This window comes from Schistocerca serialis, chromosome 3 (genome assembly GCF_023864345.2).
Source record: "Schistocerca serialis cubense isolate TAMUIC-IGC-003099 chromosome 3, iqSchSeri2.2, whole genome shotgun sequence".
In the NCBI taxonomy this organism is placed as follows: Eukaryota; Metazoa; Arthropoda; class Insecta; order Orthoptera; family Acrididae; genus Schistocerca; species Schistocerca serialis.
The window spans coordinates 110203414-110226469 of NC_064640.1; the positions used below are offsets into that span (position 1 = coordinate 110203414).

Sequence of the window (23056 nt, forward strand, 5' to 3'; positions counted from 1 at the left end):
AGGTACTCCTCCACGATGGCAGCTAGGTGGGGCCATGCGCTATCATCCATCAGGAGGAAGGTGGGAACCACTGCACCCCTGAAAAGGCAGACATACTGGTGCAAAATGATGTCCCGATACACCTGATCTGTTACAGTTCCTCTGTCAAAGACATGCAGGGGTGTACATGCACCAATCATAATCCCACCCCACACCATCAAACCACGACCTCCATACAGGTCCCTTTCAAGGACATTAAGGGGTTGGTATCTGGTTCCTGGTTCATGCCAGATGAAAACCCCGTGAGAATCACTGTTCAGACTATACCTGGACTCGTCCGTGAACAAAACTTGGGACCACTGTTCCAATGACCATGTACTGTGTTCTTGACACCAGGCTTTACGGGCTCTCCTGTGATCAGGGGTCAGTGGAATGCACTTTGCAGGTCTCCAGGCGAATAAACCATGTCTGCTCAGTCATCTGTAGACTGTTTGGAGACAACTATTCCAGTGGCTGCGGTAAGGTCCCAAGCGAGGCTATCTGCAGTACTCCGTGGCCGTCTGTGGGCACTGATGGTGAGATATCGGTCTTCTTGTGGTGTTGTACATGGTGGACGTCCCATACTGTAGCACCTGGGCATGTTTCCTGTCTGCTGGAATCGTTGCCATAATCTTTAGATCAACTTTGTGGCACATGGAGGGCCCGTGTAATGACCTGCTTTGTTTGACCAGTCTCCAGTCGCCCTCGTATTCTGCCCCTCATAACGTCATCAATACGTGTTCTTTGAGCCATTTTCAACACACAGTCACCATTAGCATGTCTGAAAACATCTTCACACTTACTCGCTGCACCGTACTCTGACATGCACCAACACACCTCTGCGTATGTGGACTGCTGCCAGTGCCACTGTGCGAGAACCGCAGGTCAAATGCACCGCATGGTCATACCCCGAGCTTATTTAAACCCACAAACCACCCACCAGAGCGTTTTTTCACCACGTATCAGCATTATCCTTAATTTATGAGCATGATTGTAGTATAATAAGCTGCTAGACTGTACTTATATAGTTGCACCATTTCAATACTTTCTGTCAAATGATGATCAGTAAGACATAATATATGGGTATTGTTTATTGCACGAATGTCACTAATGCAAACGGACAACTGGTCCAGCTTGTTTCTTAGACCCATTATATTCTGATGAAAAATACAAACTTTGTCGTTTCCTAAACTCTTTGTTCTGATGTCACTGTTTTGTTGTCAACCGAAATTAGAGATTATAGGCAGTGTACCTGCAGATTTTTGACTTAAGTTAGTCCTGGAACTGAGGCTGGGTACCAAAAATTCTGTAGAGTTCTGCGTTTCCTAGTTATTGTGCCTCTTTTGCTTGCCTCTGTTACCACTGATCATGGTGGAGACACATCAGGTGGAGCAGGTTCTTGCGCTGCTGTAGATTGTGGAGCGACTAAGACTGATGAAGCATCTTGACCCACTGATGGAACGTCAGCAGTAGATGAAATTTCTACCATTGCTACTGGTGAATGCATGGGACAGCAGTTGCAGGTTTGATGGCTACATTTTGAAATTCCCCTGTTGCTGCATCTGAAGCTTGTGATTATGTTCCTGTTGAGTAACCTGCTGTTTGGACAGGTATGGTTGGGTCTTCAATACTTGTTACTGCTGGCAGGGGAATTGAGATACTTGGCATCTTTACCCTGCTATTTTGGTTGAGACCATGTTTTGTAAAGTGCTCTCTCACAGAACTGTCAACTGGTATGAAGCTTGCATTGGGAAATGATTTACAACTTTTCATAGTTTTATATTAGTATTCATGATTTCAATATTAACAAACAACATTTCTATTAAATCATGCCTCCATGGAATAGCAACAACAAATAAGGTAATTTGTGGGTTATTTCTAAGTTCATCTTTCAGAACCCACATTGTCCACCCACTTTCATTACAGTAGATATTGTTTTTTATTGACCATCCATTTTATCATGTAAAATGATATTGGACTTGTCATATGTTGACATGAAAAAGAAATTAAATAATAGTGTCTGCATACAACTCGTGCAGATAATTAAGTACATAAACAGAAGCAAATCATACAGGTACGTATAAAATCATGCAGATAACCAAATACATAAACCAAACAAATTCTAAGTTTACATTATGTTCAGTGAGATATGGCTAAGTTTAACTTAAGCTATGAATGTCCTCAAATTCATAAAATTTATGCACTCATCAACACTGTAAAAGCCTTCACTTATAAGTATTTTCATAAGCTCATTTTTAAAAATTTACAGCTTTCGAATCTTTTTAACTCTTAAGGGAAGGGCACTAAAAAGAATTTTGGTATGATACATCACACTTTACTGATACAGGGCTTTCTTATGTACTTCTCAATGGAAGTCAGTTTTGTGTCTAGTTTCATAGTTGTGGTAATTACTGTTCAAAGAAAAGAGCTGAGGATGGGAGTTTAAAAAGCATATACTTTCATAGCTATAACTAGATGGAAGAGTCATAACTTTCAGTTATTTTAATTTTTCCCTACAAGTCTCCCTAGGTGCAATCCCTTTTATGGTTCTTATTGCTCATTTGTGAGAAGTAAAGGAGTGTTTTGCTAGACCCATAAAACCCCAAAATATGACATTATATCGCACTAGACTATGCATAAATGCGTAATAGGCACTCATCACCGTTTCTTCACTGCAGGAATTTTTGAGCATTCTTATAATACGTAACAGCATTTAATTAGTTTTTTATTGAGCCATTATATATGTTTACCCCATTCAAGATGCTCATTTAACCAAATTCCTAAAAATTTAATATTTCAAGTTTTAAATATTTTCTGTTTACCTAACTTCACTATTATGTTAGGGACTACTTTATTTGATGCATGCCTTTAATTCACCCATACCGTTTTCTTCTCATTAACAAATGGACTGTTTTCTCAAAACCATTTAACTACTTCATCATTTGTTATTTCTATTTTTTGTGTTAAGTCAGACACATTCTGAGCTTTGACAAAGAGCAAATAGTACAGAATCAGCTTGCATTAAATAACTTGGTAAGTCATTTATGAATATCAAGAATAACAGGGGTGCTAACACTTATTCTTGGTGTACTCCATGAGTAACTTTCTCATATCCAGAAAAGAAGGATTTACCTTCATTAACTATTTCCACTTTCTGGTACCTATCAGGTAAGTATGATTTAAACCACATATGAACATTGCCAAGGACTTCATAGCAGTATAGTTTGTCAAGCAAAATTTTATGATCAATAACATCAATTGCCTTAGATAAGTCTAAAAACAATCCACAGTTTATTTCATTATGATCAATGGAATTTAGAACAATTATAAATAGTGATTTCTGTTGATCTATTTTTTCTAAAACCATTTTGTTCACTGACAAATATTCCACATTTGTTCAAAAAAGCAGAGAGTCTTTCGTACATTATTCTTTCAAAAGTTTTTGAGAGAAGAGACAACTTTGACAAAGGTCTGTAGTTTTTTACATCACAAGGATCACTGTTATTATATACTGGTGTGGGAGTCATCAGAAAAACATCTGTGAATGCACAATTAAGCACAGAATTATTCTGTGACGACAAGCGCATGGACAATCTGCTTTACTCGTTGATTTTTATTAGTATTCTTTGTATTGACTTAGATTTTTCAGTTGATTGGTGTTAGATCTTTAGGAAACAAAAAGTTATTGCCTGACTACTATGTTGAATCTCTTTAGCAGATAGAGGTAAGCTGTAGTTGGCTAAAGTGATGACCCTGTATACTGAATTCCATTTTAGACGAGCAAATGCAGCACCGTTTGGTATCGTCTACTGCAGAGTCAGTGTGTCTGCGTGACACACAGAGTACTATGTATCAGTGCGATGCTTTGTTGAAACACATCAAAGATTTATGACGTGACATTGAAGACAAGGAAAGCACTGTGTTGAACTTTTCTATTGCATCTGCCATTTGGCACATAACACTAGCAAGATGAAGATACACCCACCACAGTTCATTCCTGATAAACCGGAATTATGGCTTGCAATTCTCGATCTTGCAATTCTCGATCCAGCACCATGGCATTGTAAATGAAGATACCAAATTTATGATTGCTGTTACTGCGTTTGACAGTAAAACAGCAACAATCAGTGCAAAAATATTACTCCACCCACCCGACACACAGAAGTATACACATAAACAGTTACTCCTTGAGCGACTACATCAGCCGCTGGAACAACGTATCCAACAGGCACTTCGGGATTTTGGTGGCACCAGTGAAGCTTAGTCAGTGACACTGTGTTGCCAGCTATGACACTGCAACATGTATGGCACATACAGTTGCCAGAGACAGTTAGAATGGGTGTGGTGCTCTCTGATGCAGGCAATATTTCATCATTGCTTTCACTAGCAGACAAGATCTATGCCTCTTTAGATGTAGGCATCATCTGTGACTTTCGAACGCAGCAGTACAGACGTTCAGTAAGCTGCAGCGATACAACGATGCCAACAAATGGATGTTACTCAACAATTGGACGAGCTACAAAATCACATTGACGACTTTCGGCGACAGATATTGGCGTTCCTCAGAGGCAAAGCAGCCACATACAAGAAGATTGAGGAAGATAGCAGTGTGTCTATAGCACGTATTGGCAGATACCACCGTAGCTTTGGAAACAAGGCAACATGATGCACATCACCCTGCACTCACCCAAATGGCGACAGCAGCCGGCCATAGGCACTGTCGGTTGCGAGTTCAAGCACCAGCACCTTCCACTGCAAGGTTAGAGCATTGACAGGAAACTACTGGTGAGTAACCTTTCTTCTTTACCTTCGCTGTCCCACCGACTTTTTGTCACACACTAAATCTAGCCATGCTTATCTAACCAACTCAGGTTCAGATGTCAGTGCACTGCCTGTTGGAAGTTGCGGTGTTAAGCTTGTTCCAATTCAATTGAAGCTCACAGCAGCAAATCAGACTTCAATAATGACTTACGGAAAATGCCAGATAGACGTAGACCTCAGTTTCCAAGATCGTTTTACATGGACTTTGATGATTGCCAATGTGTCAGATGCAATATTGGGTCCAGATTTCTTGATTCATTATGCAGTTGAAGGAGACATTGGCTCGTCGAGCATCTGTTGGGGTAAGCAGAGCATTAAAGGCACCCTAGGACCAGGTTCTCTGACTACATTCGATGACAGACAGGGAGTGATGCCACACGTAGCAAACTGTGAATCCATGCTGTGTGCTCAGACAGTTAAACACAACACGGTCCATCACACCAGGACTACATCTGGTCAACCAACATCTCAGCATCTGCACCAGTTAGCTCCTGATCGTTTCTCTGCAGTGAAGGCAGAACTTGAAGAATTCTTGCACTTGGGAGTCATCCATAGATCTGACACCCCATGGTCATCACCATTTCATCTAATAGAGAAGAAAGACTGGTCCTGGATACTACTGAGCACTCAATACCCATACTATTCCTGATCGCTATCCAGTACCATTATATTAGGATTTTATGCATGTACTGGCAGGTGTGACCATTTTTAGTGTCATTGATTGCCAGAAAGCATATCACCAGATACCAGTAGTACTTGCTGATATACCAAAGACAGCTGTCATGACACCATTTGGCTCATTTGAATACATCTGTATGCTGTTTGGTTTGAAAAATGCAGCACAATGTTGGCAGTGGTATGTCAATGAAGTACTAAGAGGTTTACCATACTGCTTTGCATACCTCGATGATATCATGGTCTTTTCCACATCTGATAAATTGCACAAACTGCATCTAAAGACTGATTACCAACACACTGATGCATACGGAATTTCGGTCAATGAATCAAAGTGTTTATTTCAATGATGTCAGGTGCCATTTTTGGGATACTCAGAGACAACAGCCAGTACCAGCCCACTGCAAGATAAACTTACCATTATTGAGGAGATGGTTCGCCCATCGATTATCACCAACTACACCGGTTCCTTGGAGCACTTATTTTCTACAGACAACATTTGCCTAATGCTGCAGCCATCCAGGCACCTTTGACATCAGCACTAGCTGGCAAGGATGCAGTGGGCAAACGACCTTTGCAATGGACACCAGAGATGTTGATGGCATTCTATAAGACCAAGGTGTGTCTATGTCAGGCACTCAAGTTAGCACACCTGGTTCCTCAGGCACAACTGGCAATTGTTGTGGATGCTAGCTAGCTAGCCATTGGCACAGCTCTACACCAGTATGTCAAAGGTCACTGGCAGCCCCTGGGCTTCTTCTTCTATAAGCATACATTATCACAAGTTAAATGGAGCACTTACAATAGGGAACTTTTGGCAATTTATGAAGCTGTCAGACATTTCCAGCCAAGTGGATGCCAGGCCATTCACGGTTTTCACAGACCGCAAGCCGGTTACCTTTGCCTTCAGTAGGAACAAGGATGGCTGCTCACCACAACAATTTAGACAACTTGAACTCATTGCCCAGTTCATGTTAGACCTGCAGCATATAAAAGGAGCTGAGAACATCATAGCCGATTTCCTGTCTTGGTTGGAGTCAACCTCTCAGGCTATTGACTATAAGGAGCTAGCTGCTGTGCAAGAGATAGACCAACAACTCGCCAAATTCCATTGTGACAGTACAGCCACGTTATGTATGCAGCAAATACAACCTGCTGGTGAATGTGTGTGAGTTTGGTAAATGTATCACAGGGAAAACTGAGACCTTTTGTACCTAAGAAATTGCGATGGCAATTATTTGACAGCATCCATGGGCTGGCTCATCCAGGAATAAACGCCAGCATCAAACTGATGACGGATAGATTCGTGTGGCCCACTATAACGAAGGACTGCTGCAGTTGGGCAAAAACATGCTTAGACTGTCAGAGGGCCAAGGTTGGACGATATGTGCACAAAGCAGTAGGAGACCTCCCACTTACAATGTAACGTTTCACATATGTGCACCTGGACATCATGGGACCTGTATTGCTGTTGGAAGGATACTAAGGATACTGTTACCTCCTTAGTGCAATGGAGCACTTCATTATATGAGCGGAGGCAGTTCCATTATTGGACATTTGTGCAGAAACAGAGGCATGGGTATTTCTTTCATCATGGATCACATGTTTCGGCTGCCATTTACACGTCACCACAGACCAGGGGCATCAGTTCGAATTGTGGCCAACCTCTGTGGTTTCCACCATCATCATACCACAGCTTACCATCCAACAAGCTACAGAATGGTGGAACGCTGGCATAGGATGTTACAAGCTGTTTTAATGTGCCTCACGCAGTTTTGGTCATCAGCTTTGCCACTGGTTTTGTTGGGCCTTCATATAGCATTAAAAGCAGATTTAGGACCATCCACTGCAGAATTGGTTTATGGTGAACTCTTGAGACTGCCCACATAATTCTTCACTGATCAAACCGGGGCATGACAGACCAAATTTCCTTATGTACTGCAAATGGTGCTTCAGCATTTGGCCAGGCTTCGCCCATCTGCTGTGTTCAGACATGGGGCGGTAACTATATTTGTGCACAAAGATCTACAGTCATGTACACGTGTGATGCTACAGACAGACGCTGTCAAGTCACTGCTGCAAGCCCCCATATTCTGGGCCCTGCAGAGTTCTCTCCTGAGATGAACACACCATGCATATAGATCAAAATGGGAAGACCCAAGTGGTATCATTGGAACGTGCCAAACCAGCACTTATGTTATTGACTGAAGAGGATGAACACACTGAACACAATGTGTCACCTACCACACTACTGGACACAGATGACATTGTCTCAGTGCCACGAGAGGAAGTAGCACTGTCACTACCCCAGCACCGGAGGCTGAAGAAGTCCAAGCAATACCTTCAGTACACACAAGAGCCTGATGGCGGGTGAAATATGAATACCCCTGCTTTCCCGGAGCTCTGCTCTATTGTGTATGTGGGGGGGGGGGGGGGGGGAGGGGGGCTGTGTAGGGAGTCGTCAGAAGAAAATCTGTGAATGCACAATGAAACACAGCATTATTCTGTGATGACGAGCACATGGACACACTGCTTTACTCTTTGATTTTTATTAGTATTCTTTGTATTGAATTAGATTTTTCAGTTGATTGGTGTTAGAGCTTTCAGAAATAAAAAGTTATTACCTGACTACTATGTTGTATCTCTTTAGCAGATGCAGATAAGCTGTAGTTGGCTAAACAGGTTTTATTATTGGCAGCTTAAGTTCTCTGGAGAAACAACCAGTGCTGAAAGAAGCATTAATTATATCAATGAATAGAGGAACAATATATTTGCTGTGTTCAATTACTTTATCAGGAATGCCATCTGTACCACAGAAAAATTTATTTTTTTGTTTTCTGATTGCATTCTCTGCCTCTTGTACTGTTACAGGATACAAAAATATGGCTTTAGGATTTACAGAGGCGTTATGATTACCCATTATGTGACTTTGGTTTCTTACAAGATTTTGTACTGAAATTTTATAGTGGCTATTGAATAGAGTGGCAATTTCTAAACAATAAATTATAGTTTTGACTTCACTTTTAAGAACAATGTTGACGTTTATTGCTTTGATTCTGCCTAAGTTTGCATTTATCACATTCCAAACTGATTTCTTTTTTCTTCCTACCCTTGTTTGTGTTGATGTATAAATTGTTGCTTAATCTTTTTTGCTGCTGGAATGACTTTCTTATACATTTTCTTTACATACTGTTTCAGAGCTGGATTTTGCCTAGCTGATTTAATGAACTTCCTAAGTTGCTCTGAAGATTTTCTTATCCTTGTGTTATCCAAGTGTTAATTCTGGTTCTTACATTAATTTTCTTTAGAGGGAATGCAGTTTCATAGTTATGCTTGTAAAAAGCTGAAAAAGACTCAAACTTTATATCTGCATTGTCATAATTATCCAAACCCCAGTCTGAATTTTTTAACATGAATTAAAAATCCTAATGTTATCCTCATTTACAATCTTCTGTAGAAGTATTTCTCACTTCCCTTGGAATTTGTGCTGAGTACATTATTTACACTACATTTTATTGCTTCATAATCTGAGAATCCAGTCTCAGTCACTTCTACACTATGCTCAAATGTTTTCAGGTACAAAAAATGTTTGATCAATTATAGTTTTAGTGGTCTTGCACCACCTATCACAATACAGTTGCTTCCAGACTGTAAGGAGCTTTCATAATTGTTTTAGAATTTCAGATAAAGGCGCTCCTGGTTTGACAGTGCCAGTTACATTAAGTTTTTGGTGACCATTACGTAAAATTTCGGGGATTACTTTACCACTACTATCTGCAAAAGCATGTATTTTACTATTTGTCTTTGATATGTGGGTATATGCACAGTTTACGTGATTTATGTTTCTGTTAACAGTGTGTTTCACATTCATTTCATTGTTACATACAATGGATGATATGCATAGCTTCTCACCGCCATTGCCTTTCCTAATGCTGAACTTAGATGAAATTTCACCATTGTGTCAACACAGTGGTTTTGAATATTCATTTCCACATACCGGTATTGGTTCAGTCTCTTCAGTTTGTTTTTAAGCACCAGTTGTCCGATGTTTTCACTTTCTGGTGATTGTTTTGTGCTCAAACTTTTGTTTTTATATGGTATGTGGGGGAGTTGGAAAATAAGTTTCCCCTGTCGACTGTGGTCAGAGTTGTGTGTGAAAGGAAAAAAAAGAGAATGAGACATTAAAGATAAGACATATCTTTATTTTTCTACAAAATTTCCAAGTACTTTGAGACATTGGTCATACCATTTTATAAGCTTCAAAAAGCCTTCCAGGAAGAAATCAGGGCATTGCATGCGGAAGAAGCATTGAACGGCTTGTTTGATGCCAGCATTGGACTGTAAGGCGGATGGTGTAGGCACTCCCAATCAAGAGTTGCAATATGACTTTGCGTTGCCGTCACCTTATGTGGTCTCGCATTGTCATACAACAGCAGAATGCCAGATCTGAGAAGGCCAGGCCGCTTTTTCCAAATCACCTCTTTCAATTTCAACACAGTGGCACAGTACCACTCAGCATTGATGGTTGCATCCTCCAGAAAGTCCAGCAGCAAAACTCCATTGGCGTCCCAGAAAATGGTAAGTAGCACTTTACCTGCAGATGGCACACTTTTGAACATCTACATCTACATCTACATGATTACTCTGCAATTCACATTTAAGTGCTTGGCAGAGGGTTCATCGAACCACAATCATACTCTGATTTCTCTTATTTTATTTTGATGATCATTCCTACCTATGTAGGTTGGGCTCAACAAAATATTTTCGCATTCAGAAGAGAAAGATGCTGGCTGAAATTTAGTAAATGGATCTCGCAGCGACGAAAAACGTCTTTGCTTTAATGACTTCCATCCCAACTCGTGTATCATATCTGCCACACCCTCTCCCCTATTACGTGATAATACAAAACGAGATGCCCTTTTTTGCACCCTTTCGATGTCCTCCGTCAATCCCACCTGGTAAAGATCCCACACCACACAGCAATATTCCAACAGAGGATGAACAAGTGTCGTGTAAGCTGTCTCTTTAGTGGACTTGTTGCATCTTCTAAGTGTCCTGCCAATGAAACGCAACCTTTGGCTCGCCTTCCCCACAATACTATCTATGTGGTCTTTCCAACTGAAGTTGTTCGTAATTTTTACACCCAGGTACTTAGTTGAATTGACAGCCTTGAGAATTGTACTATTTATCGAATAATCGACTTCCAATGGATTTCTTTTGGAACTCATGTGGATCACCTCACACTTTTCGTTATTTAGCATCAACTGCCACCTGCCACACCATACAGCAATCTTTTCTAAATCGCTTTGCAACCGATACTGGTCTTCAGATGACCTTACTAGATGGTAAATTACAGCATCATCTGCGAACAACCTAAGAGAACTGCTCAGATTGTCACCCAGGTCATTTATATAGATCAGTAAGAGCAGAGGTCCCAGGACGCTTCCCTGGGGAACACCTGATATCACTTCAGTTTTACTCGATGATTTGCCGTCTATTACTATGAACTGCGACCTTCCTGACAGGAAATCACAAATCCAGTCGCACAACTGAGACGATACCCCATAGGCCCACAGCTCGATAAGAAGTCGCTTGTGAGGAACGGTGTTAAAAGCTTTCCGGAAATCTAGAAATACGGAATCAACTTGAGATCCCCTGTCGATAGCGGCCATTACTTCATGCGAATAAAGAACGATGTTTTCTGAAACCATGCTGATTACGTATCAATAGATCATTCCCTTCGAGGTGATTCATAATGTTTGAATACAGTATATGCTCCAAAACCCTACTGCAAACCAACGTCAATGATATAGGTCTGTGGTTCGATGGATTACTCCTACTACCCTTCTTAAACACTGGTGCGATCTGTGCAATTTTCCAATCTGCAGGTACAGATCAATCGGTGAGCGAGCGGTTGTATATGATTGCTAAGTAGGGAGCTATTGTATCAGCGTAATCTGAAAGGAACCTAATCAGTATACAATCTGGACCTGAAGACTTGCTCGTATCAAGCGATTTGAGTTTCTTCGCAACCCCTAAGGTATCTACTTCTAAGAAACTCATGCCAGCAGCTGTTCGTGTTTCAAACTCTGGAATATTCCATTCATCTTCCCTGGTGAAGGAATTTAGAAAACTGCGTTCAATAACTCCGCTTTAGCGGTACAGTCATCGGTAACAGTACCATCGACACTGCGCAGTGAAGGTATTGACTTCTTGGGGACAGGTGATTATGGATGTTTCTACTCCATGGGTGCGGCTTTCGATTCGGGTGTGTAATGGTGGACCCACATTTAATCCCCCATCACAATCTGAAACGGAAGGTCATTGCCTGGTAACACAAGAGCTGTTCCAGTCTGAACGCTGTGTGTTGTTCCATGTGTGTCGGGGTCAGTTGGTGGAGCACCCATCATGCTGACACCTTCTTCTATCAAAGAATGTTGTGGATGATCTTGTGAATTTGTTCATATCCGATTTCAAGTTCTGCTGCTTCTCCATCGATGGTGATATGCCAGTTCCCTTTAATCATGTCATCCACATTCTTGACATTTGCATCTGTAGTGTCCATGTGCATCCGTCCAGGTCTCGGTATGTCCGGCACTTGCTGACGTCCATCACTGAATTGCTGGCACCATCTCCGCACCATTTCCTCGACATCACACCTGACCCATACATCTCAACAAGGCAGTTATGTACATCTACATCTACATTGATACTCCGCAAGCCACCCAACGGTGTGTGATACTCCACATGCCCATTCATAGCGGATAACAGCTCTCACTTCAGCCTTTGACCACGACTCCAAAACACACCTTCTCTCCATAGCTCTGGGAAAAGACTGAGCAATGGGTCTCCACTTTGCACAGGCACTGCAACAGCGCTATCTGCTTGATCGCGGTCGATCTCTACCAAATGGTGTATTGGTGTCTTGCACGTGCGTGTTCACCTGCCATGTCGTCTTTAGCTGATATCACACAACTCTGCCCACAGCCGACAGGGGAAGCTTATTTTCCAACTCCCCCTCATATTTTAATCCACTCGTTTGAATTTTTGAGCGGAAAAGAAGTGGACCTTTGTTTGCCTAACGGTTTACTCATTTCTTTTCAAAGTTCAGAGGTATCACTACTCAATGCACTGATGATTAACTGAAGGCTAGAAACACGCTCAGTTAACTTTGTGATTTTGGTTATACAACTCGTACATACTTTATTTTTACTGTAATTTTTTGTGTTTTTTGCAGGAACACATTCATTTGCAAACACAGTGTCGCAATTTTGCTCACGGAAGAGTACGTTGTTTCAATCATACCTCACTAACAGGAGGCAGACAGTTGAATTCTCGAACAAAGATGGTATTAAAGTTCCAACCAATGAAACTATGGTCAATTATGGTGTCCCTCAAGGTTCAGTTCTAGTGCTGTTATCTTTCATATTATTTATCAATCACCAGCGTCTGAAGCTGCCTAATGCCATACCTGTATTGTTTGCAGATGACACACACCTGCTTTTCTGAAATCCATCTCTTCAGGTTGTAAATGACAGTCTACCAACAGGCTAATTTTCTGGATACACAAAAAAATTATTAATAAACAGAAAGAAAACTGCTCATCTGTTTTTCACTGCATCCAAAAACCGCCCTGCCTACTTGAAGCCCATGTTAGTTGGTGATGAAGCAGTGGAGCAAATCAGTGAGATTAAAATTCTTGGGGGATGGACAGACAATAAATTCCAATGGAATACTCACAGAGAGAAGCTGCTAAAGAAACTGAGCAGTTTGTGTTATGCTTTTCAGAGTCTTAGTCAGTCCTGTAATATCTCAACCATAGAAACAGATTAATTTGCCGTAGTAAACTCAATTCTCACCTATGGAACCCTATTTTGGGGATCAGTGTCCAGTAAAATTTTATGATGCGAGAAAAAGATCTTAAAGATAATGACACAGATGCTTCCACGTATCTCCACTAAGCCTGTTTTCAAGAAACTGAAAATATTTAGAAAGTGTGACTTTCGTTGATAAGAATTTGAATATATTCAAGACCAATGAGTCTATTGAGGCTCATAATACACATTCTAGTGCAGACATTCACCTTAATAGTCAAAGACTGACCAAAAGTTTACATGGTGTAAGAAAATGGGCAATTTGGCAGTGTGCTTTACAGTAAATTACCCGTATCAATTAGAAAAAGTAGGAATGTATTTAGGAATAAAGTGAAACAAATCTTACTTACACACCTTTTTATGCTGTTGACGAGTCCCTAAAATCCAATTTGTTGAAACAATTCTAGTACTTTTAGTCTACAATGTGACTGTACTATATTATGTCTAAATCTATAAGTTTAATTGAATAGTATGAAATTGGTGTGAGTTGTACTACTATGATTTTGTGTTTTATTTTTAATTTTTAGTGTTGCTAATTGCAGTTTCATGGAGATTCCATGATACTTCAGTGATACAGTGGCTTTTTGTCTTCTGGTATAACTGGATGGAATTCTAGTGGTGAACCATTTATATGATAGTTTAAAAGAAAAGTGTGGGTCCCAGGTGGGAGGGAGGGGCAAATACATCTGCATCTATATGGGGGAGGAGGGGTGGGGGGGGGGGGGGAGGCTGGATCCAGATGGCTGGGGCTGTGAAGCAATCAACAGTCTATGGTGTTACGGTGAGCAACATGCTCTGCCATAGGGTGGTGACACAGGGTCTTAGCCTGATTTGGTGGTCATTCCTATTATTTACTTTTATTGCCAATTCTATGTTATTCACCAGCCACACTGGACAGACAACATCAAGATACAACATTATCAAAATATATGACTACAACTCTACTATGATAGTAATTTAATACCGCAAGACATATTTAAGTTATAAATTAGATTGCAACCAGCTAGTTACAATATATGACATAGCTCCATTCAGCAATACTAAACAGTCCTCCAAAGTAGTACGTTCAGTCAACGATTTAACAATTGCAAATTTCAGGGAAAGCCTACAGCAGTTAGACTGGGATGAGGTGTACCGTGAACCTGATGCCAATTTAAAATATAATTTATTTCATGACATTTTTGTAAATGCATTTGAAAACTGCTTCCCCAAGAAAATAGTTAAATATACTCGTAAGAAACCTTGTAACAAACCATGGCTTACTAAGGGTATAAAAATATCTTGTAACCGGAAAAGGGAAATGTATCTGACAGCAAGAAAGATTAGTGACCCAGAAACTATCAAAAATTATAAAAACTACTGTGTTATATTAAGAAAAGTTATTAAAAAATCCAGGAGTATGTGTATCATGTCTGAAATCAGCAACTCTGATAATAAAATTAAAACAATTTGGAATATTATTAAAAGAGAAACAGGTCAACCAAGAGCAGAGGAAGACAGTATTACCATCAAATTGAATGAAAACTTTACGAACAAAAAGTCAGAAGTTGAAAATATTTTTAATAATCATTTTCTAAATGTTGTGGATATAGTAGGTTCCAGGTGTTCATTAGAAGATGCTAGGCTGTTAATGGAAGAGGCCATACCTATGCAATTTGATACAATTGAAATCTCACCCACTTCTCCCTCTGAAATTAGGAAAATAATAAACTTGCTTAAAAGCAAAAACTCACATGGAATTGATGGCATTTCCAGCAAAATACTAAAAGCTTGTTCTCAACAGATAAGTAAGATCCTCAGCCACCTGTGTAATAGCTCTCTGGAACAGGGCATTTTCCCTGATAGACTGAAATATGCTATTGTTATACCTTTGCATAAAAAGGGGGTAGATCTGATGTCAACAATTACCGTCCAATCTCCCTTCTAACAGCTTTATCCAAAATTTTTGAGAAAGTAATGTATTCAAGAGTAGCTTCACATATCTGTAAAAATGAAGTACTAACAAAATGTCAGTTTGGTTTTCAGAAAGGTTTTTCAACAGAAAATGCCATATATGCTTTCACCAGTCAAATTTTGAATGATCTGAATAACCGAACACCTCCCATTGGGATTTTTTCTGATCTCTCAAAGGCTTTTGATTGTGTAAATCATGAAATTCTGCTAGACAAGCTCAATTATTGTGGCATGAGTGGGACAGTGCACAAATGGTTTAATTCGTACCTAACTGGAAGAGTGCAGAAAGTTGAAATAAGTAGTTCTCGTAACATGCAAAGATCAGCACATTCCTCAAACTGGGGAACTATCAAGCATGGGGTTCCACAAGGGTCAGTCTTGGGTCCTTTGTTGTTCTTATTATATATTAATGACTTGCCATTCTATATTCATGAAAAGGCAAAGTTAGTTCTCTTTGCTGATGATACAAGTATAGTAATCACACCTGAGAAACAAGAATTAACTGATGAAATTGTCAATACTGTCTTTCAGAAAATTACTAAGTGGTTCCTTGTAAACGGACTCTCACTGAATTTTGATAAGACACAGTACATACAGTTCCGTACAGTGAATGGTATGACGCCATTAATAAATATAGACCTTAATCAGAAGCATATAGCTAAGGTAGAATATTCCAAATTTTTAGGTATGTCCATTGATGAGAGATTAAATTGGAAGAAACACATTGATGATCTGCTGAAACGTTTGAGTTCAGCTACTTATGCAATAAGGGTCATTGCAAATTTTGGTGATAAACATCTTAGTAAATTAGCTTACTACGCCTATTTTCACTCATTGCTTTCATATGGCATCATATTTTGGGGTAATTCATCACTGAGGAATAAAGTATTTATTGCACAGAAGCGTGTAATCAGAATAATAGCTGGAGTCCACCCAAGATCATCCTGCAGACATTTATTTAAGGATCTAGGGATATTCACAGTAGCTTCTCAGTATATATACTCTCTTATGAAATTTGTTATTAACAACCAAACCCATTTTCAAAAGTAATAGCAGTGTGCATAACTACAATACTAGGAGAAAGGACGATCTTCACTATTCAAGATTAAATCTAACTTTGGCACAGAAAGGGGTGAATTATACTGGCACTAAAGTCTTTGGTCACTTACCAAATAGTATCAAAAGTCTGACAGATAATCAACAAGTATTTAAGAAGAAATTAAAAGAATTTCTGAATGACAACTCCTTCTACTCCATAGAGGAATTTTTAGATATAAATTAAGAAAAAAAATATTAAAAAAATAAAAAAAATAAAAAAATAAAAATAAAAAAACACAAAAAAAATAAAGTTGTTATATTAACTTAAGTATGTTGTTAAATTAACCTAATTATGTCATGTATTGGAAAATTCGACTCGTTCCACATCATTACGAAATATCGTATTCATGATCCATGGAACTAGTATTAATCTAATCTAATCTAATCTAATAAAATAGATACATAACGGTTGCTGTTGGAGTCATGGAACTGAGCTGCAGCTCAAGTAAACACTATGCTATTACTAGAGAAGAATTCTTCAATATTGTAGAAGGGTTGCTCTTTTAGCTTACACAAAATGGTAGTTTTAAACTGCTCCCATGTAAAGACTGAATGTCATAAGGTAGAGCATTAACAGTTTTAGGGCCACCATTGGGAAGCTGTTTTGTGTCTTTGCTAATCGACACCTTGGCATGTTGATATTGTCTTTTTTGTGAGTGCTGTATTTGTGAACTACATTTCTCTTTCTGTATATATCATGGTTTCTCTTTATGTGGAAGAGGCAGTTCAATATATACTGGCTGTAAACATCAGAACTCCTAACCTGGTGAAAATTGGTTTACAGGGGTCTATTTTTTTGCTTAAAGTAATTATCCTCATTGCTTTCTTTTGCAGTAAAAGCACATTCTTGCAGCCTGCAGAATGGCCCCAAAACAACAGCCCATAACTGATGTGGCTGTGGAACATTGCATATTACACGGTTAGCAGGTACTGTTCTGGTACTATACTTTTCAGCTTCCTCAAGAGGTACAGGACCCGTGAAAGTTTGGAACATATATGTTTGGTGTGCTGTTGCCAGGTTAATTTGGTATCAATGAGAAAGCCCAGGAGTTTAACATCTGCTGTGTTGCCCAGTGCTCCAGTATTGCTGAGGCTGCATATCATCCTCTGAGGTTTTTCTTCATTAATTTTCATTTTGTTCATGATAAACCAGGCCTTAGCTTCATTGAACAAGACTTCTGCTTGTTGGACTGCCTGTACAACATTCTCTCCTTTTGAAAACAAGGTTGTATCATCTGCAAACTGCAAGGTTTGCCCATTGGAACCTATGTCATTTACAAAAAGAAGAAACAGCAGGGGCCCTATTACCGATTCCTGTGGCACGCCGTGCTGTAGCTTCTTCCCACCTTGCACAGAGACAATCTGTTTCTCAGGTAGGATTCAAGAGTTTGCAGGACAGATCCCCCTACATTATATGTTTTTAGCTTTCTGAGCAGGGCCTTGTGTGGGATGCAGTCAAATGCCTTACTAAGGTCACAGAGTACTAGTGCTGTAGACTCCTTGTCTTCAAAACCCTGACTTATGTTTGTAACTAAGTCAAGTACAGCTGTTGTTGTTAACCTGCCATTCTGAAAGCCATGTTGCGCATCATAAAAGAGACTATTTCCTTCGAAGTAACTTAATAGTTGTTCTTTCATTATCGACTCCATCACCTTTGCTAGTTCTGGTATTATAGTTATGGGCCTGTAGCTTGACACTTCATGTGGACTGCCTTTTTTGTAAACAGGCACTGTGCATGCTATTTTCAGGAAGTCTGGAAATTCTCCTGCACAGAGGCTTTTATTTATTACTACTGTTAATGGCTGTGCAATTTAACTGATTATAGTTTTAACATAGTACAGGACATGTCATAAATATCAGGGCTCCCTGAAGATTTGTAGCTTTTTACAATTTAGTATTTCTTTTGGATACACTCTCTTCCACATTACCCTGCTGCATTTATTCTCAAATTTCACAGCAGCTGCAGGATCTATTCCAAAGTCAGGAATTTCATCTACTGTGTTTTCCATTATTTTTATAAAATAGTCATTAAACTCATCTGGACTGCAAGAATTAGAGCAAGAGGTGGGCTTTTTCCTGTGCTCATTAACCAGATCCCATGCTGCTTTACAAGGATTGTGAGCTGCTTCAACAAATCTGGCATTGCTTTCCTTCTTTGCTTTTTCTACTTCCTTTCTGTAGATCCTTTTGGTCTGTAAATAACTAGAGTACAGCCTATCCTTAATATCTATATCTTTAGCAGCTTTGACCTTGTCATTTAGTATTTGGACAATACATTTTATTTTGGCTAGTCTAGGAGTACACCACCTCTTTACTTTGTTAGTTTTTTGTCTAAATTTTGAAGCATTTGAATATCTCTTGCGTTTTAATGGAAAATGTTCATCAAATTTCACTTTAAGGGTCTGTAAAATGTGATTGAATGCAGAATTTGGTGGCAATTCATCAATTATTTGGTGCCAATCTATAGAAGGCACTGTAGTTTTAAAATCATCTAAGCCTTTCTTTGTAATAACTCTATTTCTGAATACACAATTTGAATGCCAGCTGGGAATTTGTTGTGTACTTACTGAGTTTGTCCATAAGTTCATGATTACTGCATGGTGATCTGCTAGTATAGGGTCCACCACACTTATTTTGTAGTCCCAACTATTTAGGTTTGTCACAATTGTGTCAAGACAAATAGCTCCTCTTGTTGGTAGAGATTTTCCTACGAATAGCCCATAGCTGCTTACTAAGTTCATGAAAGTTCTTGCTTTATCATTATCTTCTCCAATATGAATGTTGAAGTCTCTACATAAAGCAATTTTTGTCCCTAAGTGCACTAGGTGACACAGACAGCTTTCCAACTGGTCGAGGAAATTTTCAAAATTTCCATCTGGGGAACAGTACACAGAAACAACAATTATGTTGGCATCTGACAGTACCAAAGCAGCTAATTCTAGGCCTAGATCTACACAAAATTTACTTAAGTCAATTTCATTGGCATTGAGTTTACTATTTACATACACAGCTACACCACCATGGATAGTAGTTTCTCTACACCATGCATTCACCATTTCTATATATTCAATGTTTCTGTAGTATTCTGTTTCTGGTTGGGCTAGCCATTGTTCATATATACATAATACATCAGGCCTCACTTCATCAACAAACAGTGATAATGTATCAAGTTTCGTTCTGAGGCACTGCACATTTACACTCGCTATAACTAAGACAGCATTTTCTTCAATGATACCATTTCCTTTTTCACTGGAATGTTCTTGGTCTTGGGAGTTCATCACACTGGTGCAGTAGGCATCCTCCGGAATAAAAAACGTTTTATCGCAATATTATTCGGCCATATACTGTTGTCCATTATTTTATCTTTTAGGTCGAAATCAACACCAATTTTGAAGCTATTATGTATTCCCTTTGTTTCCAGTTTTTCAACTGTAAAAGTGTTCTGTAAGAAATGGCTCTGAGCACTATGCAACTTAACTTCTGAGGTCATCAGTTGCCTAGAACTTAGAACTAATTAAACCTAACTAACCTAAGGACATCACACACATCCATGCCAGAGGCAGGATTCGAACCTGCGACCGTAGTGGTCGCTCGGCTCCAGACTGTAGCACCTAGAACCGCACGGCCACTTCGGCCGGCGTTCTGTAAGAGGTTAGTTACAGTTTCAGCTGTGGTGCCAGCTGTGGAGAGCCAGTTGGTAGCCATGTTGCCTCTAAAAGCTGTTCATTAATTGTAGAAATGCTGCTATACAATAGAGGTTTGACACATAGCCATGCAATTTATGAGATAAGACATAGCAGTAACAGGACTACAATAAAATGTTCTGTTTCCACACAAGTGACATGTGTCAATATTAGTGTTTTAGGTGTTTGACATTGGATAAATTAGCAAACAACCATAGTGAAATGAATGTACTTCAGCTCTCAGCAGCAGAAAATTGAGAGTATAAAAATATTTTTACAGATTGAAGATACAGAAAACATTTCTTAACAAAAATCTATCAGGCAGAGAATGTCAGGGATTTCAGCATGTGTGTTATTAAAGCTTTGCCATGCATACTGAACAGCAAGAAGTTTGTTAATTCTTTAATATTCAGCAGGTTGAGTAATTCACAAGAATTATAGTCAACCTACAAAACGTTTGAGGTCCATGAAATGAATAGCAACACATGCAGGCTAGAGGTACAACATTTCAGATAGAGAAAAATTGTATACACTCAAAAAGGAAATGTCTTTCACATGTTGTCTGCAGCAACTGCACAGTACTTTTAGAGCTAAAATAAAAGAGGACGAAGAAGCTTATCTTTTTAAATATGTTAGAAGAGACTATGAAATACATAATATCAGAAATCATTCATTGTTTGCATAATAATAAATAATACAATCATTGTATCTTACCAAAACCATGTATATAAACTGTTACTTACTCTCTGAACTTGCCCATGATTTGGTACTTAAAAATGACTCAATATTTAGTTTAAAATGTCAGACGTTATCACTGAATTATTTGCTTTGCAGTATATGTCCCTGTTGATGCAGCCATTGGAAGTGCTTCTGTTTCCATTATGATAATGACCTCTGGCATAAAACCATATCAATGGAGAATACGAGCAACACAAATCAACTGTAAGGAAAATGTCAACCTTGCAGGTATGAATAACAATGTATCAGATTAAAATCTGGGCAAAGAATGTAAACAAGAGATATAAGTATTGCATTTTGATTTTTGTAACACACACACACACACACACACACACACACACACACACACACACACACACACACACAGAAAGAGAGAGAGAGAGAGAGAAGTCTTTATAAGCATCAAAAGAGTCAATAACAAAATTTTTTGAAAAAGTTCCTATTACTAATACATGAATTATCACACACAAGAGAATTGCTTACAGGTAAGCTGCCTTCACAAGGAAGCATGTCTTACCAACATATATTCATACAATGTTTCTGAGGCTAGTTCTGTGAAATACCATTTCAGAAATTGGACAATGGATTTGTCACCTCCAGAGATGCCTCTGTGCAAAGTAATAATCAAGTGCTGTCCATGATGGTCTGTATTTGGACCCAACTTTTGGGAAATTTACTGCTCTTGGAAACCTTAGTAAATGAGGACATAATACAAAATAGTATATCAACAATCTATTCTTGTTACTAGCTGAATCCTACAATGGACCATGAACCTAAGTTAGTTATTTTATAAACTTATTGGTATAGGGCAAAACAATTTATACTTTCTTCAGTAGTCTATTATGGCAAGAGCACATGGGTCAGCAGGCTTTATACTTGCCAGGGCCATAAGAACAGTGAAAAGAAATATTATCTCCTCAATTTTTTGGGGCATTTTGGTTCCCTCCAACTGATGAATTACTAGAAATAATGGCCTGTGTCCATTGGACTTAGTAACTCAACAACAAACTGCAAGTTATTGGTCAAAGAAATGAGAATTTTACAAAATTAGACAAATAATAGCAAGCAATATCTAGCAAACAAGAAATTAAGAGTACTACACTTCACACTGGGAATGTGGAATTGTCAATTCACTTAATGGCCATTATCTCTACCCATCATTTTCATGCAGTGCAGTTAAAAAGTTGCCACAAACGTGATGCTGTTGAATGAAAACCAGATCACATAGTGTTTGAATTCCCAGATGATCACAGCGAACAGAGAGGCAGTGTTTGCTAAATATATAAGTGAAACAACACATAAAATAAGGAAAAGGTGACCACTCACCTATAGTGGCTCAATGCAGGGATCTTAGTAATGCTTAACAGACAACAGCATTCACACCAGCTTTCAACCATTAGCTCTTTTTACACCAATAGTACACACGTTCACATACACAAAGACGCAGACATCAAAATGCACACACCCTAGTCATTGGAGTGTGTGTTTGGGTGTTGTGTGTGTGTGTGTGTGTGTGTGTGTGTGTGTGTGTGTGTGAATGTGTATACTATTGCTGTGAAAAGAGCTACTGTCCAAAAGCTAGTGTGAATGCTGTTTTATGTTATGCATTACTGTGCTCCATGTATTGATTCACTATAGGTGAGTGGCTGCCTTTATCTTACATTACATATTGCTCCATCATGGAATTTCCATTGTTGTTATATAAGTGAAACAGTTAGAGACTGACATAGTTGAACCATACTTAAAAGTATCAACAAAAGTTCAGCATCATTCTATTAGACATGGACATTAAGTAAAATTGATGACACCTACTTGAGTATGTATGTTTGCTGCAGCAGGCCACACACCATAAGTCAATGGACGATCAGGAATGGCATGATCATTAACCAGCAGCTTGGAATTACCAGAGATGGACTGTATTCAATTGCCACTATGATTTGGGCTACATCTAAATACATACTCCCCAGCCACTACATGGTGCCTGGTGGAAAATACCCTGTACCACTGCTGGTAATTACCTTTCCTGTTCCACTTGCAAATGGAATGAGGGAAAACTATTGTCTATAAGCCTCTGTATGAGCCTTAATTTCTCTTAACTTATATTTGTGGCCCTTAAACTATATGTACATTGGTGGCAGTAAAACTGTACTGCGGTCAGTCACAGATAACAGTTCTCTAAACTTTCTCAATACAGTT

The 23056-nt window shown here is 39.1% G+C and overlaps 1 protein-coding gene across 1 annotated transcript in view; it reads left to right on the top strand.

The window, feature by feature from the left end:
• The window catches only part of LOC126471540 (uncharacterized), a 572770-nt gene that overhangs the window by 483397 nt on the left and 66317 nt on the right, over positions 1 to 23056 (top strand). Inside the window, exon 6 of the mRNA XM_050099767.1 lies at positions 20957 to 21088. Within this exon, the coding sequence (XP_049955724.1) occupies positions 20957 to 21088 (132 nt within the window). The remainder of the gene's footprint in view (positions 1 to 20956; positions 21089 to 23056) is intronic.